The sequence below is a fragment of the Dryobates pubescens genome, chromosome 5, assembly GCF_014839835.1.
Source record: "Dryobates pubescens isolate bDryPub1 chromosome 5, bDryPub1.pri, whole genome shotgun sequence".
Classification (NCBI taxonomy): Eukaryota; Metazoa; Chordata; class Aves; order Piciformes; family Picidae; genus Dryobates; species Dryobates pubescens.
Window position 1 is genome coordinate 27,576,830 of NC_071616.1, and position 14,343 is coordinate 27,591,172.

A 14,343-nucleotide genomic window follows, 5' to 3' on the forward strand; every position below is an offset into this window, starting at 1 on the left:
TGTGTCCTACGACTCGAAGCCTGCAACCTCTTCTGTGCAACCTGCTCTGGCGACTGGCGACTGTTCATGCAGAGAGATGTTTTCTCTCCAGTGACCAGCTGTTGCCCGAGATCTCCCGACCTGCTTTACCTAATTCCTGCTTCTAAGTCTCATTTTGTCCTCCTAACTGTCTTTTCCCTCTGAGCCCCTTCCTCAGCTGCTAGTTTAGGCGATCGCGGCTACCCGGCTGGCCTCCCGCCTCCCGCTGGAGGCCTGCCCACGGCCCCTTATCGTGCTACCGGACGAGGGCCCAGCGGGACGGCGAAGGCGGCCCCTCCGCTAGCCATGGCTGAGGAAAGAAGCCTCGGCCGCGAGCAGCTGCAGGTACGCCCCCGCGGTCACCTCGCCAACGTTGAAGCCGCAGTAAGAGTCAAGATGGTTGAGGAAGACCCGGCAATTCCGCGCCGACCCCGCCGCCATCGCCACAGCCCGCAGCGGGGACGCGATCCGTTGCCGCGCGACCAGAGGCGCCAGGGAGCGCGAGCTGGTGTGGGCGAGGCGGCCTTTCCCCGGCAGGGGGCGCTGCGGACCGCCCGCCGGCGCCGGGGCGCCTCGCAGCGGGGGACGCTGTCAACGCGGCAGGGGACGCTTGTCTGCTGCGACGCCTCAGACAAGCACGGACTGCGCCAGCCACGCAGTTGGAGACTTTGTTCCTGACTTCTAAGCGCCCAACAGTGCGAAACGTATGTAGTACGCCTGAGACAAAAATAGCTTTAATTAGGTTATTAGGCATCCTTTCAGATAGCAGGCTGGCTTTGAGGCGTTTACGTACTTCGTAAATGAATAGATACATTACGCCAAGCAGCACTCATTGAGGGGTTCGGACAATGAAAACAAGCGACAGTCCGAAAAGCCCTAGTGGAATTCATCGTTGTCAGTGCTTAAGAGAAGCTCCCTTCATATAGGTATCAAAGCCTAAGTATAGGGGCTGTAAAGCAGCTTGTTTCAACTCCATAACCCAGATAAAGTGTAATCACATAGCTTTCCCATTTTTTAATTAATACTGCAGAGTACATTACAACAAATAACATATGTTTCTTATGGGAAAACCTGCTTTGGAAGTATTTCTCAGGCTTATGGCAAGTACACAAAACAAGAAGGCATTTTTAAAAATCTCTAAAATTCTTAGTAATGCAACACTGGCATTTTTGCATATGTATGCCTCTAATTTATTTTCCAAGTTCCTCTTCCCAATCACCCACTTTTTTTTTTTTTTTTTTTTCAGGACAGAGTTTCATCAGAAGTTTGCAATCAAAGGTTTTCACATACTTTTTAACTAATTTAGGACTTTTCTATGGGTGTGATGAGTTTGGTTGTTCATTCCTCTCTTCAGTAACTCCCACTCCTCTCCTCTCCCCCCAGCCCTCTCCCTTCCCAAGAAAACTACAACACACCACTACATTTATTTAATGCTTTAGTCATTGAAATTGAACAAGTAAATTAGTTGCAAGGAAAAATATTCAAATATAAATATGGTAAAGTACATTCTCCTCACAGAGGACTAACCCTGTGCCACAGACCTGTGTGCAAGAGAGCCTATGAACAATTTTTAGAGCATGAAAGCACACCCTAGGCAGAAGATTAATATCAGAAGTTCCAACCCTAAAATACAATAAACATGAAATTAAGTTCTGGAAAACAGAAGTGCTTTTTCTTGTCAGTCATAGTTGTACAACACTATCCCAAAGCTATTGCAAAAAGCTCTACTACTCTTCTCCAGTTAACAAGACTAATCCTTAGCTGGTAAAAGTGAATAGAGTTCTATTGAAGTCACTGGAAAATGTGACTTCATGAGGACTGATACATCTGTATGTGCAACTCCAGAAAAACTACTCCATGTATTTGTCACAAAAGCATGGCAGAATAATGGCAGGATTATTTAAATAAAGACGCACAAGTGCTGAATAATATAAGAATACAAAAAGTGTGAACATCACAGAATGTGATTTCAACAGTATTGGTATTTCTAACTAATTGTAATTTAAAAAAGTCTATCATTCAGTACATACTTGAAAAGTTACAGCAGAACAATAGATTTATAAAGAGATTCGTACGAGTTTTGAAGTAGAAAACACAAGTTATATCTTCCAGTTTGTATTAGTCTTAACAAATTTCATACAGCCTTTGGTTTCAAACCAGTACAATGTAATTTACAGTGCTTACTTAGTATTCATCAGGAGAGGACAATTATACATTTGAGGAAGAAAAGGTGAAAAACTGGGGTACCAAAGTACTGCATTATAGAAAGTAAAGGCTGAAGCAAAAATACTCTTGGGTTTATCCTGTACATCATGTAAACACACATTCAGAATAGTAAACAGGCTAAAATGTCTTCCAAGCCTCCAAAACAGTTACAATAGAGCATACATATACATATATATATATCATATATAACATCATCTTTAGGAAATGTAGCCCATTACATTGCAATTCTGTGCTTAACTCATTGTGATTCAGACAATACATTCATATATTAGCAGTACATCTCATTTATTATTTGAACTTTGCTGGTTGCCATAGATAAGAACAAATCAAATAGTACTGAGCCTTGCTTTTACCTCAGATCCTGTCACTACACAAGCAATGCTCAACTGTTCAAGAACTATTTTTCCTGTTACCAAAGTTGAGAACTTTCAGATTTATGTAGAGCAAATCAAGCTGAAATTCTGTTCTTTGCAGAACAGTAGTCTTCCCTATTATTTTTCATTAATTGGGTAAAGCAAGTAGTTAGCTTCTATTTTAAAAAGCAGATATGAAAATTATCACTAACCACACACAAAAATACTACTTGTATATAAAGCTCTCTACATTTTTTAGAGTCTTCAATAATAACAGTTTGAAAAGAGACCAGATTTTTTTTAGCAATCTAAGCAGCAACTTATTTGCTCACATACAACAAAAAAGAAAGCAAAATTAAGGAGCTTCCTTGTAATTTACCAAAGTGGATTTTAATAGCATTGTGATATACACAAATCCACTGCAGCAGGAACTACATATTAATGCAAGAAACAAAACTTAAGATGTTTGTGATTACATTTGTAAGAAAGATCTCAGTGCCTCATACTAAGAATTCCTTCTAGCATTAAACCTTACTCACATCTGGATAAATCATGACTGACTATCTTTCTTCAACGCTTCTAGCCTTTGTAGTAGTGCATTTCCAAACACCTCTCGATATGCAGGGCTGAGAGAGTCCAGTAAGGAGTAGACAGTTTCATGGTACGGAGTTTGCAATCTGTCATCAGTCTGATCGAAATCGTAAGCTACTACCTGCAACAAAGAGATCACCAGTTCAATTTCTGTGGTTAGCATCACCTTGCAATGGGGATGGATATCATAGCACTTTGCCAGTCAGAGTAGTACGGTACTGTGATAACAAAACACCCTGAATTCAAATTGTAATCTGCGCTTTCTACTGTGGGGTTTGGTGCTAATACAGTATTTAGACAAATACCTTTTGTCCAAAACTCAGAATATAGTAAAACATATTATGAAGATCATTGAAAAGAAGTCTTACATACCAAATGCTTGCACAAAAAGTACAAACAGTCCAAGAAAGGGAGTTGTACACAAGCTGTATTACTGACTTATCTAAGTTCTTGACAAACCCAAAGGCTGACATGCCTGTAACACATCACTGCTTCAATCTTAATCATTTAGCATCTCAAACAAATGCCTGATTTTTCATCAAATTCCCATCTTGCTTTGTTGTAACTAACTAGTTAAAGTCCCACTTTCCAGAAGAAAACATATTAAACAGGCTTTCATAAAAGTACACTAAGAATTTTTACCTTTTCAACACAATCGTTGTTCAAAACACAGAGGCTTAAGAAATTATAAACAAATTACTTCACCCTGAGTCCTGCTTCCGTGAGCTCCAGGCAGTATCTGTTTCTTTCCCTGGTTTCCACATTGATATATGCCACATCCTCTGCACAAGGAAGGGTTTTTGAGACAAACATATTGCTGACAGCAAACAGAACATCATTCACAACAGCTTCAGCTTCCAGTCTCATATCTTTTACATCTGTTCCTTCAAAGTCTCTATAATCAGAATCCTCTTCAAAGCCTGTACTGTTGGGTAACTCCATAGGATTGCAATCAGTCTCCATTCTGTATGCAGAAACATTTATTTTAGATTTATGATACCACTACATTCAGTATATATTTAACATCATACAATAAGAATAACAACTTAAGCAGAAGTATTTAAGACTGTCCATAAAAATAAGAGACCCCGTGATGTTTAACTCATTAAATGCCAGTCCAGCGAAGTCAAAACTAGGATTCTCGGAAAGAATGCTTAAGAACGTTACATCAGCACATAAAATCATTGAAGCTGATTTTTCTTATGCACATAACTTGCACTCTGTTGTATTAAACTTAACTGATTGATATTTAATTATGTGATTTGCTGATGCAAAATACAGTAGGAAGACAAGTAGGAAAACCTGAAATCAATAGCTGTAGAAAGTAGAAAACTATTGCTGGTGAATTTTAGAACAAAAAGCTGTGAACTAAATGGATTAGCTGAGTCTAAGAAGATGTATTTACATTAGCGTTTTGTTTACAGTTACGAAAGAAAATTCTTTCGTTAGGTTTTATGCACAATTGCCAATCCATTTCAGAGACTTTGTAAGCAACTGTCACCTAAAAGGGGCAGACTAGGGGTTACGACAATGGCTCCAACATTTGGCCTCTCAGGAACCAGCGTCGTTAACGAGGCCGCATCTAACTTACATCCACAGAGAAACCTAAGGCCAGCAGGGAAAGCCCTTTGGGACACAGCCCTAAATGCTTTGGCAGATGAGCACGGATGCCAAAGGGTGAATGGGGGAATAACCGATCTGCAACACGCAAGGCATTTACTTCGTAAAACTCATTCCTTCCTGATAAATTCCCCCCTAGACCTACAAATTCCGAAGAAGCTGAAAGCAATGGGGAACTTGGCTACCGAACTGCGCAGCCTGCCATTCCAGGGGAATCACCTCGATTTACTGACAGCAGAACAGGCGCGGATCACACCTGCGCCCCTGCGGCAAGAAACCCGGACAGGAACAGGCCGCCACCATCACCGGCAGCGCCACGCCGCGCCCCACCTACCAGTCCCGACGGCGGGCGGCCGAGGTCCCGCCGCCCGATCCTAAACAGCTCCGGACACAACAACGCCCGCTGCTCCGCCCTACTTCTCCTTCCTCCGGTGGCGTTCGCTACAGAGCCGGCCCCGACTGCGCGAAGGGTACCGGCATCCGTCACCTCGCCCTGGCGCGACACCGCCCCCTCACGCAGCTCCTGCCGCCGCTTCCGCCCCCTCCTCCTCCGCTCGGCGTCGCCACTTCCGTACGGACGTCACGGTGCCGGTGACGGCGATCGACAGTGGGGGGGGGTGTGCAGGGAGGAAGGAGACAAACAGCCCGGATCGGCCCAGCTGCCTTCGCCGGCGGCGGAGAGCTGACGTCGAGGGAGGATCTGCCGGGCCCCAGCCTCTTCCCCCTGCACCATCGTGCTGCTCAGCTCGGCTGCGCTGGCTGTCTCAGCGATCGCGGGCCGCCGAGAAGATGGCGGCGACCGTGTCCGTGTGAGGATGGAGCTACCTGTCAGCGCGTCTTCACCCTGAGGGGAGGCAGTGCCGCCCCGCCGGCGGTGCGAGGGGCCTTGGAGACACCTCCTGGCTGTGGCAAGCCTTTGCGGTAGCTTTCGCTGAGGGCTGAGGCTGGGCCCGGCGGCTCACCTCCCTCTCCGCCCGACGGAGGGGCCAGCCCCGTCCCGATCCCGCTGCCCGATCCTGTCCCGCCGCCTAGCCGTGCCGCACCGGGCGCGCAGCCGCCATGCCGTGGCCTTTCTCGGAGTCCATCAAGAAAAGGGCCTGCAGGTACCTGCTGCAGAGGTATCTGGGCCACTTCTTACAGGAGAAGCTCAGCCTGGAGCAGCTCAGCCTGGATCTCTACCAGGGCACCGGCTCCTTGACGCAGGTCCCTCTGGATAAATGGGTAAGAGATGCTGGCACTGCACCCCCTCGGTTTCTGTTGCGTCTGAGGTACCAGCTGATTCCTTGCCTCCGGCTACCACCCACTTGTTTTCAATACCCAGCCTCCTTTATGTAAAAACGTTACAGGCATAATTATCATTTCATCCAGGGAACTCATCTCTGATATGCTAAAATTAAAAAAAAAACCGAAAAACTAGGTATTCATTATGTTTTTCTAGCCACACTTCGTTATTTATAATTATTAGGAAGGAAACAAAAATCAAAGGCACTAACTGCCGATGTTTTGGGGAGAAGGAGCTAGCGTAGCCCAAACTGCAAGTAGTTACTGTATGTATACTGATTACTACTACAGATGATAAAAACATAAATTCTTGTTCTGTCTATGCTTTGTCAGCATTTTGGGGGCATCTTGGTTCTTAATCAGCAGTGTTATGTTCACTTCAGTACGTGCAGATCTTTCAAAATTATCCCTTAGTCTTGCAGATGTGGAAGTGCTTACCTTGACAGGCTGGACAGATGGGCAGAATCCAACGGCATGAGATTTAACACATCCAAGTGCTGGGTTCTACACATTGGCCACAAAACCCCCATGCAGAGCTACAGTCTGGGGTCGGAGTGGCTGGAGAGCGGCCAGGCAGAAAGGGACCTGAGTCTGCCGTGTGCCCAGGCGGCCAAGAAGGCCAGTGACATCCTGGCCTATATCAGGAACAGTGTGGCCAGCAGGAGCAGGGAGGTCATTCTGCCCCTGTACTCAGCACTGGTTAGGCTGCATCTTGACTCCTGTGTCCAGTTCTGGGCCCCTCAGTTGTGGAAGGATGTTGACTTGCTGGAACATGTCCAGAGAAGGGCAACAAAGCTGGTGAAGGGTTTGGAACACAAGCCCTATGATGAGAGGCTGAGGGAGCTGGGGTTGCTTAGCCTGGAGAAGAGGAGGCTCAGGGGAGACCGTATTGCTCTCTACAACTACCTGAAGGGAGGTTGTAGACAGGCAGGGGCTGGTCTCTTCTCCCAGGCAACCTGTGACAGAACAAGAGGACCCAGTTTCAAGCTGCACCAAGGGAGGTTTAGACTGGATATTAGGAAGAAATTCTTCATAGAGTAATTGCCCATTGGAATGGGCTGCCTGGGGAGGTGGTGGAGTCGCCATCATTGGGGATGTTTAGGAGGAGACTTGATGGAGTGCTTGGTGCCATGGTTTAGTTGGTTAGATGGTATTGGATGATGGGTTGGACATGATGATCTTGAAGGTCTCTTCCAACCTGGTCTATTCTGTTCTACTTGTTGACAACTAGGTAGCTGTTCATAGCTGAAGTTTGCTTAGCAGGTAGGCTGTGATGCTTTGAACCAGTTGAAGTTTTTTTTTTCAGTCCTGGTACGTATGTTTTTGTGTGTATTGTATGTGTGTGGGTGTGTCTATGTACAGACATATGTATACTTCCAGCCTACTGCAGTAATCCAAAGGTCTGTGTTTGTAGCATTTCGTAAAGTTGGGTTAATTGCCAGTGTTACTGAGGGTAGAATTCAGTTCTACCTGCTAGTCAAGCTGCTGACATGAGAAGCCTTAAGCAATGTTGTGCTTCAGTCATTGACTTCCAGGCTAGTGCAGGTGATGAACTAGGAACAAAGACGCATTGCTTTACACAGTGCTTTCAAAGCACATTTTTATTGTACTATATTCTGCTATTAGGCCATGCTGGGTACGTTTAGAAATACTTGTGAATATATGATGTTTCCAAATAATGCTTTTTCACGTGTTTTTGTGGAAAATATGCTTGATAGTGGCAGAAAACTGACATTTGCAGAAATGCTCAGTATTATCAGTATTTTAGTGTGTGGTTGTTTGCTTGTTTGTGTTCTTTTCTGGCTGTGCCAGCAGCTTGCTTTCTGTGGCAGGCAGTGAGGCTGCCTCGCTTTAACTGAATTCCTGTGCCCTCTAGTGGGTATAGCAGCGCTCTTCGCTGCTAAGTCTAAGTGACACTGTTTGAGGTGTTATACTTTGAAACTGCAGCAGTTATGGACCAGTACTAAAAGATCAGTTAATTATGTACACGTAGTGATTAACTGTATATATCTTACCCATTTGCAGATCAGCATTTTTCTTTTTCTTTGGTAAACAGTGACATGTTTGAGGTTCTCTGCACGTGACTTTCTCACGTACTGCAGATTGCAAAAGCAGATGCCAGGGAAGAGCTACAGCTCTTTTTGGCTCCCTAGTCATTGTAAGCTTATTTGTTATGGATCTCCAGGAGGACTATATTTTTATACGTTACCTTACACATTTTTGTGGATACTTATGTTCATTTTAACATTGTAAATATCTTGGCCAACATTGTGCACGTTTACAGATTATGGAGATACATAGCAATACCTGGGCTATCAGTGCAACTTCTTTGCCTCTTGGGACATGAGCTGTTTAGAAAAATCAAAATGTGACCCATGGTGGTTGAGGTTGAATACACATTGAATGGTACTTCTACTACTAATATTACTGTGATTTCTGGTTGGAGACTTTCAGCCATTACCATGGGATGTGAAGGCTGTCCTTCAGATTTTAAATTTACCTGGAATTCTCTAGTTGCTGCTTTCTAGGAACAGCTGGCTTGTTTATGAAGTAATTTAGCTATAAAAATACTTCTTTTGCTTTTAGGTATTATTTTGTATTTTATAAATTTACTAAGGATTGTACTGTTTCACTCATTTTATTGCCTAATATGTTACTAACAAAAAGACATGAGTCTGATTTATTCAAAATATGGTAACTAGCTAACTACCTGCTATAGCCAATTATTTTGTAAAGGTCCAAGTGCTTTGGATGAATCTGTGATATTTTCAAATACCATTTTCATGCCAAATAATTATTTTTGTCTTATTTTACTCTATTACCACATATGTAATTCTTACATTAAGTTCAAAATAAAGTTTTAATGTCACTGAATCTTAATTGATATGATTCTTAAGTAATTTCCTGGAAAACCTGTTTCTGGTTTTGTTTATTCAAAAATGGGTGTCTATAGTGCTTGGGTGGACTTTGGAACAGAAACTAGAAAAGCTGAACATGCAAGCAAACAGAATTCTAAAAGCAAAGTTTAGAGCATGAGGAGAGCAACAAGTTAACATAATGGTAACATTACACCTGGAGACTGAATAATGAAAAATGTCATTTCCTGAAAGCTCTATACATTTTTATTTAAAGATTGTACTATATATTAGTACTGGTGGACGTGGGGAGGCCTGTGGATGTGGTCTACCTGGACTTCAGCAAGGCTTTTGACACCATCCCCCACAGTAAACTGCTGGCTAAGCTATCGGCTCGTGGCTTGGACCACAACACTCTGGGTTAGGAACTGGCTGGAGGGCCAAGCCCAGAGAGTGGTGGTGAATGGTGCCACATCCAGCTGGTGGCCAGTCACCAGTGGCGTCCCCCAGGGATCAGTACTGGGCCCTGTCCTCTTTAACATCTTCATTGATGATCTGGATGAGAGGGTTGAGTCAGTCATCAGCAAGTTTGCAGATGACATGAAGTTAGGAGCAGAGGTTGGTCAGTTAGAGGGTAGAAAGGCTCTGCAGAGAGACCTCAACCGATGGGACAGATGGGCAGAGTCCAATGGGATGGCATTTAACAAGGCCAAGTGCCAGGTGCTGCACTTCGGCCACAGCAGCCCCATGCAGAGCTACAGGCTGGGGTCAGAGTGGCTGGAGAGCTCCCAGAGAGGGATCTGGGGGTACTGACTGACAGCCACCTAAACATGAGCCAGCAGTGTGCCCAGGTGTCCAGGAAGGCCAATGGCATCCTGGCCTGCATTAGGAATAGTGTGGCCAGCAGGAGCAGGGAAGTCCTTGTGCCCCTGTACTTTGCACTGGTTAGGCCGCACCTTGAGTCCTTTGTCCAGTTCTGGGCCCCTCAGTTTAGGAAGGACATCGAGACACTTGAACGTGTCCAGAGAAGGGCAACAAGGCTGGTGAGAGGCCTTGAGCACAAGCCTTATGAGGAGAGGCTGAGGGAGCTGGGATTGTTTAGCCTGGAGAAGAGGAGGCTCGGGGTGACCTCATTGCCCTCTACAACTACCTGAAAGGTGGTTGTGGCCAGGAAGGGATTGGTCTCTTCTCCCAGGCAACCATTACCAGAACAAGGGGACACAGTCTCAAGCTGCGCCAGGGAAGGTTTAGGCTCGAGGTGAGGAGAAAGTTCTTCACCGAGAGAGTCGTTCGTCATTGGAACGGGCTGCCCAGGGAGGTGGTGGAGTCACCGTCCCTGGAGGTGTTCAAGAGGAGATTGGACATGGCACTTGGTGCCATGGTCTAGTCATGAGGTCTGTGGAGACAGGTTGGACTCGAGGTCTCTTCCAACCTTAGTTATACTGTGATACTGTGAATTAAAATTGAAAGCAAAATTTAAATCCTTTTTTTTTTTTAATGTAAAAGACCCCCAAACCTTGAATCTATGCATTTTCTTGGGTAAAATCTGTGGCCCTGTTCAATACAGGAAGGTCAAAACTCTTTTTGCCAGCTGCAGATGACAACCTAATATTTCAAACTACATTTTTTTCCTAGAATATTGTATATATTAGCAAGTGGTGCTCACAGAATTGGATGTGTGATTTAGATTGTGGGGGGTTTTTTATTTGTGATTTTTTTCTTTTATTAAAGCAGCATAGGTAGTGCTTATTCAATAACTTTAGTTTTAACAAACAGTGATTTGCATTTTTTTAACCATAAATGTAAACAATATGTTTTTTGTATGTGGATGTGGTGAAACCTATATAGTGGAACAAGTGAGTCTTTTCATTTAAAAATCCTAACTTCTTCAGAGCCAGTGTTTAATTTTCTTATAAATTTTACTTATTGTGTATGATACTGAGGTCTACATGACTGTAGTTTTGTTTATGATGTCATTCTAAAGGACTGGATTAACAGAACAGTTGCTGTCAGAGCATTGGTCTGTCCACCAAGCTGCAGCTTTCAAATTAGTGCTGAATATTGAACATACTAAAATATTACTTAGAATCGTCAAATATGTTATACATCAAGAGATGATTATATGGTTCCAGTCTTTCTGTGTCACAGAGAAATCTAAAATGAACAGCATGTTAGTGAAGTACTTTTGCCACAGCAACCAGCTACTTTTTGCAGTTTTCATTTCAGCCTGTTCTCAATTTTCTTCAAGTAATGGTCTTGACTAGCTTGTGTCAGTAGTATAGTATTTATAACAGTAAACCAGATTTTTTTACTGTTAGTGTAAAAAAGACAGGTTATGCAGCTACCACAGAAAAATCTGTATTATCCTGAAAGCTAAGTAATTAATGTGAAACAAATTACAGTGGAATCAAAATACTTGAAAGTGTCCAGTTTATTGTCTGAATATAATTAATAAATAGTTCTATATCTGAGTGTAATTATTTTTTGAGTAGCATCAATATGTTTTAGTTGTTGCACACAAATTATGGTTGTGTGGTTTTGTTGTGTTTGTTTCTGTTCTAATTTAATTCTCTTCTTCTAGTGTCTTAATGAGATCCTGGAATCTGCAGATGCACCTTTGGAAGTCACAGATGGATTTATCCAATCAATTTCTTTATCTGTTCCATGGGCATCATTGCTGCAGGACAACTGTGCATTAGAAGTAAAAGGATTAGAGCTGGTCTTCAGGCCCCGACCAAGGCTTGGTAGGCTTAGTTTTTAATTTTCAGAAGGGAGACTCTTTACAGTTTTTCAGAGGCCAAAGACTACATTTCTTTTAATCAGTTCTTAGCCTTATGTAAAGTACCATTTAATTTGCATATATTAATATCAGAGGATGTAATGAAATAAGAAACTATCAGTTGTTTGGCAAGTGTTTTTCAACTGGTTGTTTCTCTGTTAAATAACTTGAAATGTTTATCATGTTCCTACCGCTGTATCTCCCAATCTGTTTCAGACATACTGAAATGAAGAGAATACTGTGTGGGAAGGAGATTTTGTTAGGTTTTTTTGTATGTATTATTACAGATGCTGTTAGTCAGCACTAGTAGCTAGCTATTATGTGGAAGTAAGGTAACACAATAATGTAAGACTATGAGGAGAGGTTACAGTGAGGTTCTGGCTTTCTTCAGCAACTTTAGGGTAAAAGATGCATCTTGAATAGTTGGAGAGCAACTAATAAAATCAATTGTAATCACAGTCTGAAGTAATGACTTTTAAGTACTCTAAATACACTACCTTTGATTATAGTGCAAAGTGGGTTGTCTGAGCTTTTCTAGCTTGACTCTTACTAGTATCCATATGAATCTAACCGATCTAGTTTAGACTGTCCTGGTGACAAATTTCACTATCAAACCTCCATTAAATTCTCTTATGATGGATTGTTAATGTGTGCATTTTAGTTTGTGGAAGATTTTGATTAAATGTCTGAGGGATTTTAATTTGTTTTCCTTTTTATAGTGTAGAGAAGATGGAAGAAAATATATTTCTTTAAATGCATCATGAAGAAGAGAAGAAATGCATAAACCCTATTTCCCACCTTTTACAAGTTACCTTAAGTAACTTGCTTATATGTACTCTGCATTTCATATTATCTTACTATTTTAATTTCTGATGTAAGATTATTGCTTTGAAAGAATTGTAATATTAGGAGGAAACTTTTTTATTCACTTGCATCTATTTGGTTCTTTGATGCACAGCGATACGTCTACTGTTTCACATTTAATACAGTAGAAAAATCTCACTGTGCTGGTTTTATCACACATCTGTAACCACATGGATGTTTTCAGACCAGAATGCTGGACTGGAATGTTTTGCTTGTTTAACTTGTTTGTATTTGTGCTAGGTGTACTTTTGTTTGCCCGTACTAGAGTGTTATAGTTGAACTTAATTAATTTTTCAAAGTTACAGTGTTTGCTCATAATGGATTTTGTGTTAGCTGATAGGAGTGCACTGACAGCTTAATCTGGCTGCTAAAAATCTTGCTCAGCTTAATACATGCTCTGCTCTGATCTTACTATGTTCTAATTACTATATCAGGTCTGTTAGACATTTAAAATGTGGTCTACTATGCTATTATATAAGAACTTACTTTTTTCAGTCTTTTTCCATCAGTGATGTGTTTCAAATGGAATACAAAACCTTAAAATATATAAAAAAAAAAAAAAAGTTATTTCCTTGATTTCATTTTGCCAATTGTGCCTCCTAAATCATATCAATATGTGCTTCAGAAGTTGTTCACCTCAAACAAGTGCTGAAGATTGGTTACGCTAAATTGGTTTCATCTTGCGTATATTGAGTTTTCAAGTATTAGAATCTTAGCAATGCAGTCTAAATAGATCAAGTATCTTTAAAATAGTAAAATGTGTAAAGAGAGATTGTAGCTAAACACTTTCTTTGAAGTATGGCTTCTTACTAAAACATTGAAATGTTTCTGGATGTGGCAAAAGTATTATTTAGTTTTGTCTTTATTCTTTAAAAATGTTCAATCAAATTTATTAAGACTTCTTTTATTCCACAGCATCTGGGTCTGAGCCTATGTATTGGTCAAGTTTCATGACCAGTAGTATGCAGCTTGCAAAAGAGTGTCTTAGTCAAAAATTGACAGATGAACAAGGAGAAGGGTCCCAGCCTTTTGAAGGACTTGAGAAATTTGCAGAAACTATTGAAACAGGTATGACTTAATTATTGAGATATGAATGAACATCTGAGATTAAATTGGTTCATGTTGTGTCTCAGTTTTATAAAATGGCATCTCATCTGCATCACAAAATTTTACTTACTAGCATTGCTTATACAATTTAAACAAGAAGACAGGACAATTAATATTGGTTTAGAAGAAAGCCTATTTACTTACTAGAATATGTGTATACTTTTCCTTAGTGGGCAGAATAAACCCTGCTTCAGGGAAAATTGGTCCTTTTTGGCACCAGAAAAAATTCCGGCTAAATTATGCTTGAGTGATTGTTGAGATACTTTAGTTTTGGACCTGTCACTTTAATCATACAAACTTAAGACTTAGTAGTGATGTTGTCAAGCGAGAAAGAGAGGATGTTTCTTCATATGTAGCTCAATTATAACAGTGTTGTTAGAAATACCCTAGAAACTGGTGTTTGTGGTAGGGTTTTTTCCACACGAAAGAAACTAATGGTTTAGTACCACATTATGAAGTGGAGAACACAGTGCTGAAATGTCTGAGATACGGGAAATGTTTAAAGTCAGATCTAGAAATAGAAATACTCAGCCAAAGTAACATGGTACTATAGCAATGCTTAAGAGTTCAGACATTGTGCACAGTGAAGCAGGTACCTTCTTCAAGGGTCATCCACTCTGAGACGTGGAACAACTTGGCTTAAATTTTG

The 14,343-nt window shown here is 41.8% G+C and overlaps 2 protein-coding genes across 2 annotated transcripts in view; one reads left to right on the plus strand and one right to left on the minus strand.

Moving 5' to 3' along the window:
• Positions 1 to 1,434: 1,434 nt before the first annotated feature.
• GSKIP (GSK3B interacting protein) lies at positions 1,435 to 5,272 on the minus strand. Its single transcript, XM_054161874.1, has 3 exons — positions 5,143 to 5,272; positions 3,894 to 4,152; positions 1,435 to 3,309 (listed from the first exon to the last, which is right to left on the minus strand). Exons 2-3 carry the CDS (start codon positions 4,149 to 4,151, stop codon positions 3,148 to 3,150), a joined length of 420 nt encoding a protein of 139 aa, XP_054017849.1. The 5' UTR covers position 4,152; positions 5,143 to 5,272; the 3' UTR covers positions 1,435 to 3,147.
• A 137-nt stretch (positions 5,273 to 5,409) lies between these two features.
• The window catches only part of ATG2B (autophagy related 2B), a 47,493-nt gene continuing 38,559 nt past the window's right edge, over positions 5,410 to 14,343 (plus strand). Inside the window, exons 1-3 of the mRNA XM_054161875.1 lie at positions 5,410 to 6,029; positions 11,526 to 11,688; positions 13,503 to 13,655. Coding sequence (XP_054017850.1) covers positions 5,868 to 6,029; positions 11,526 to 11,688; positions 13,503 to 13,655 — 478 coding nt within the window. The 5' untranslated portion in view covers positions 5,410 to 5,867. The remainder of the gene's footprint in view (positions 6,030 to 11,525; positions 11,689 to 13,502; positions 13,656 to 14,343) is intronic.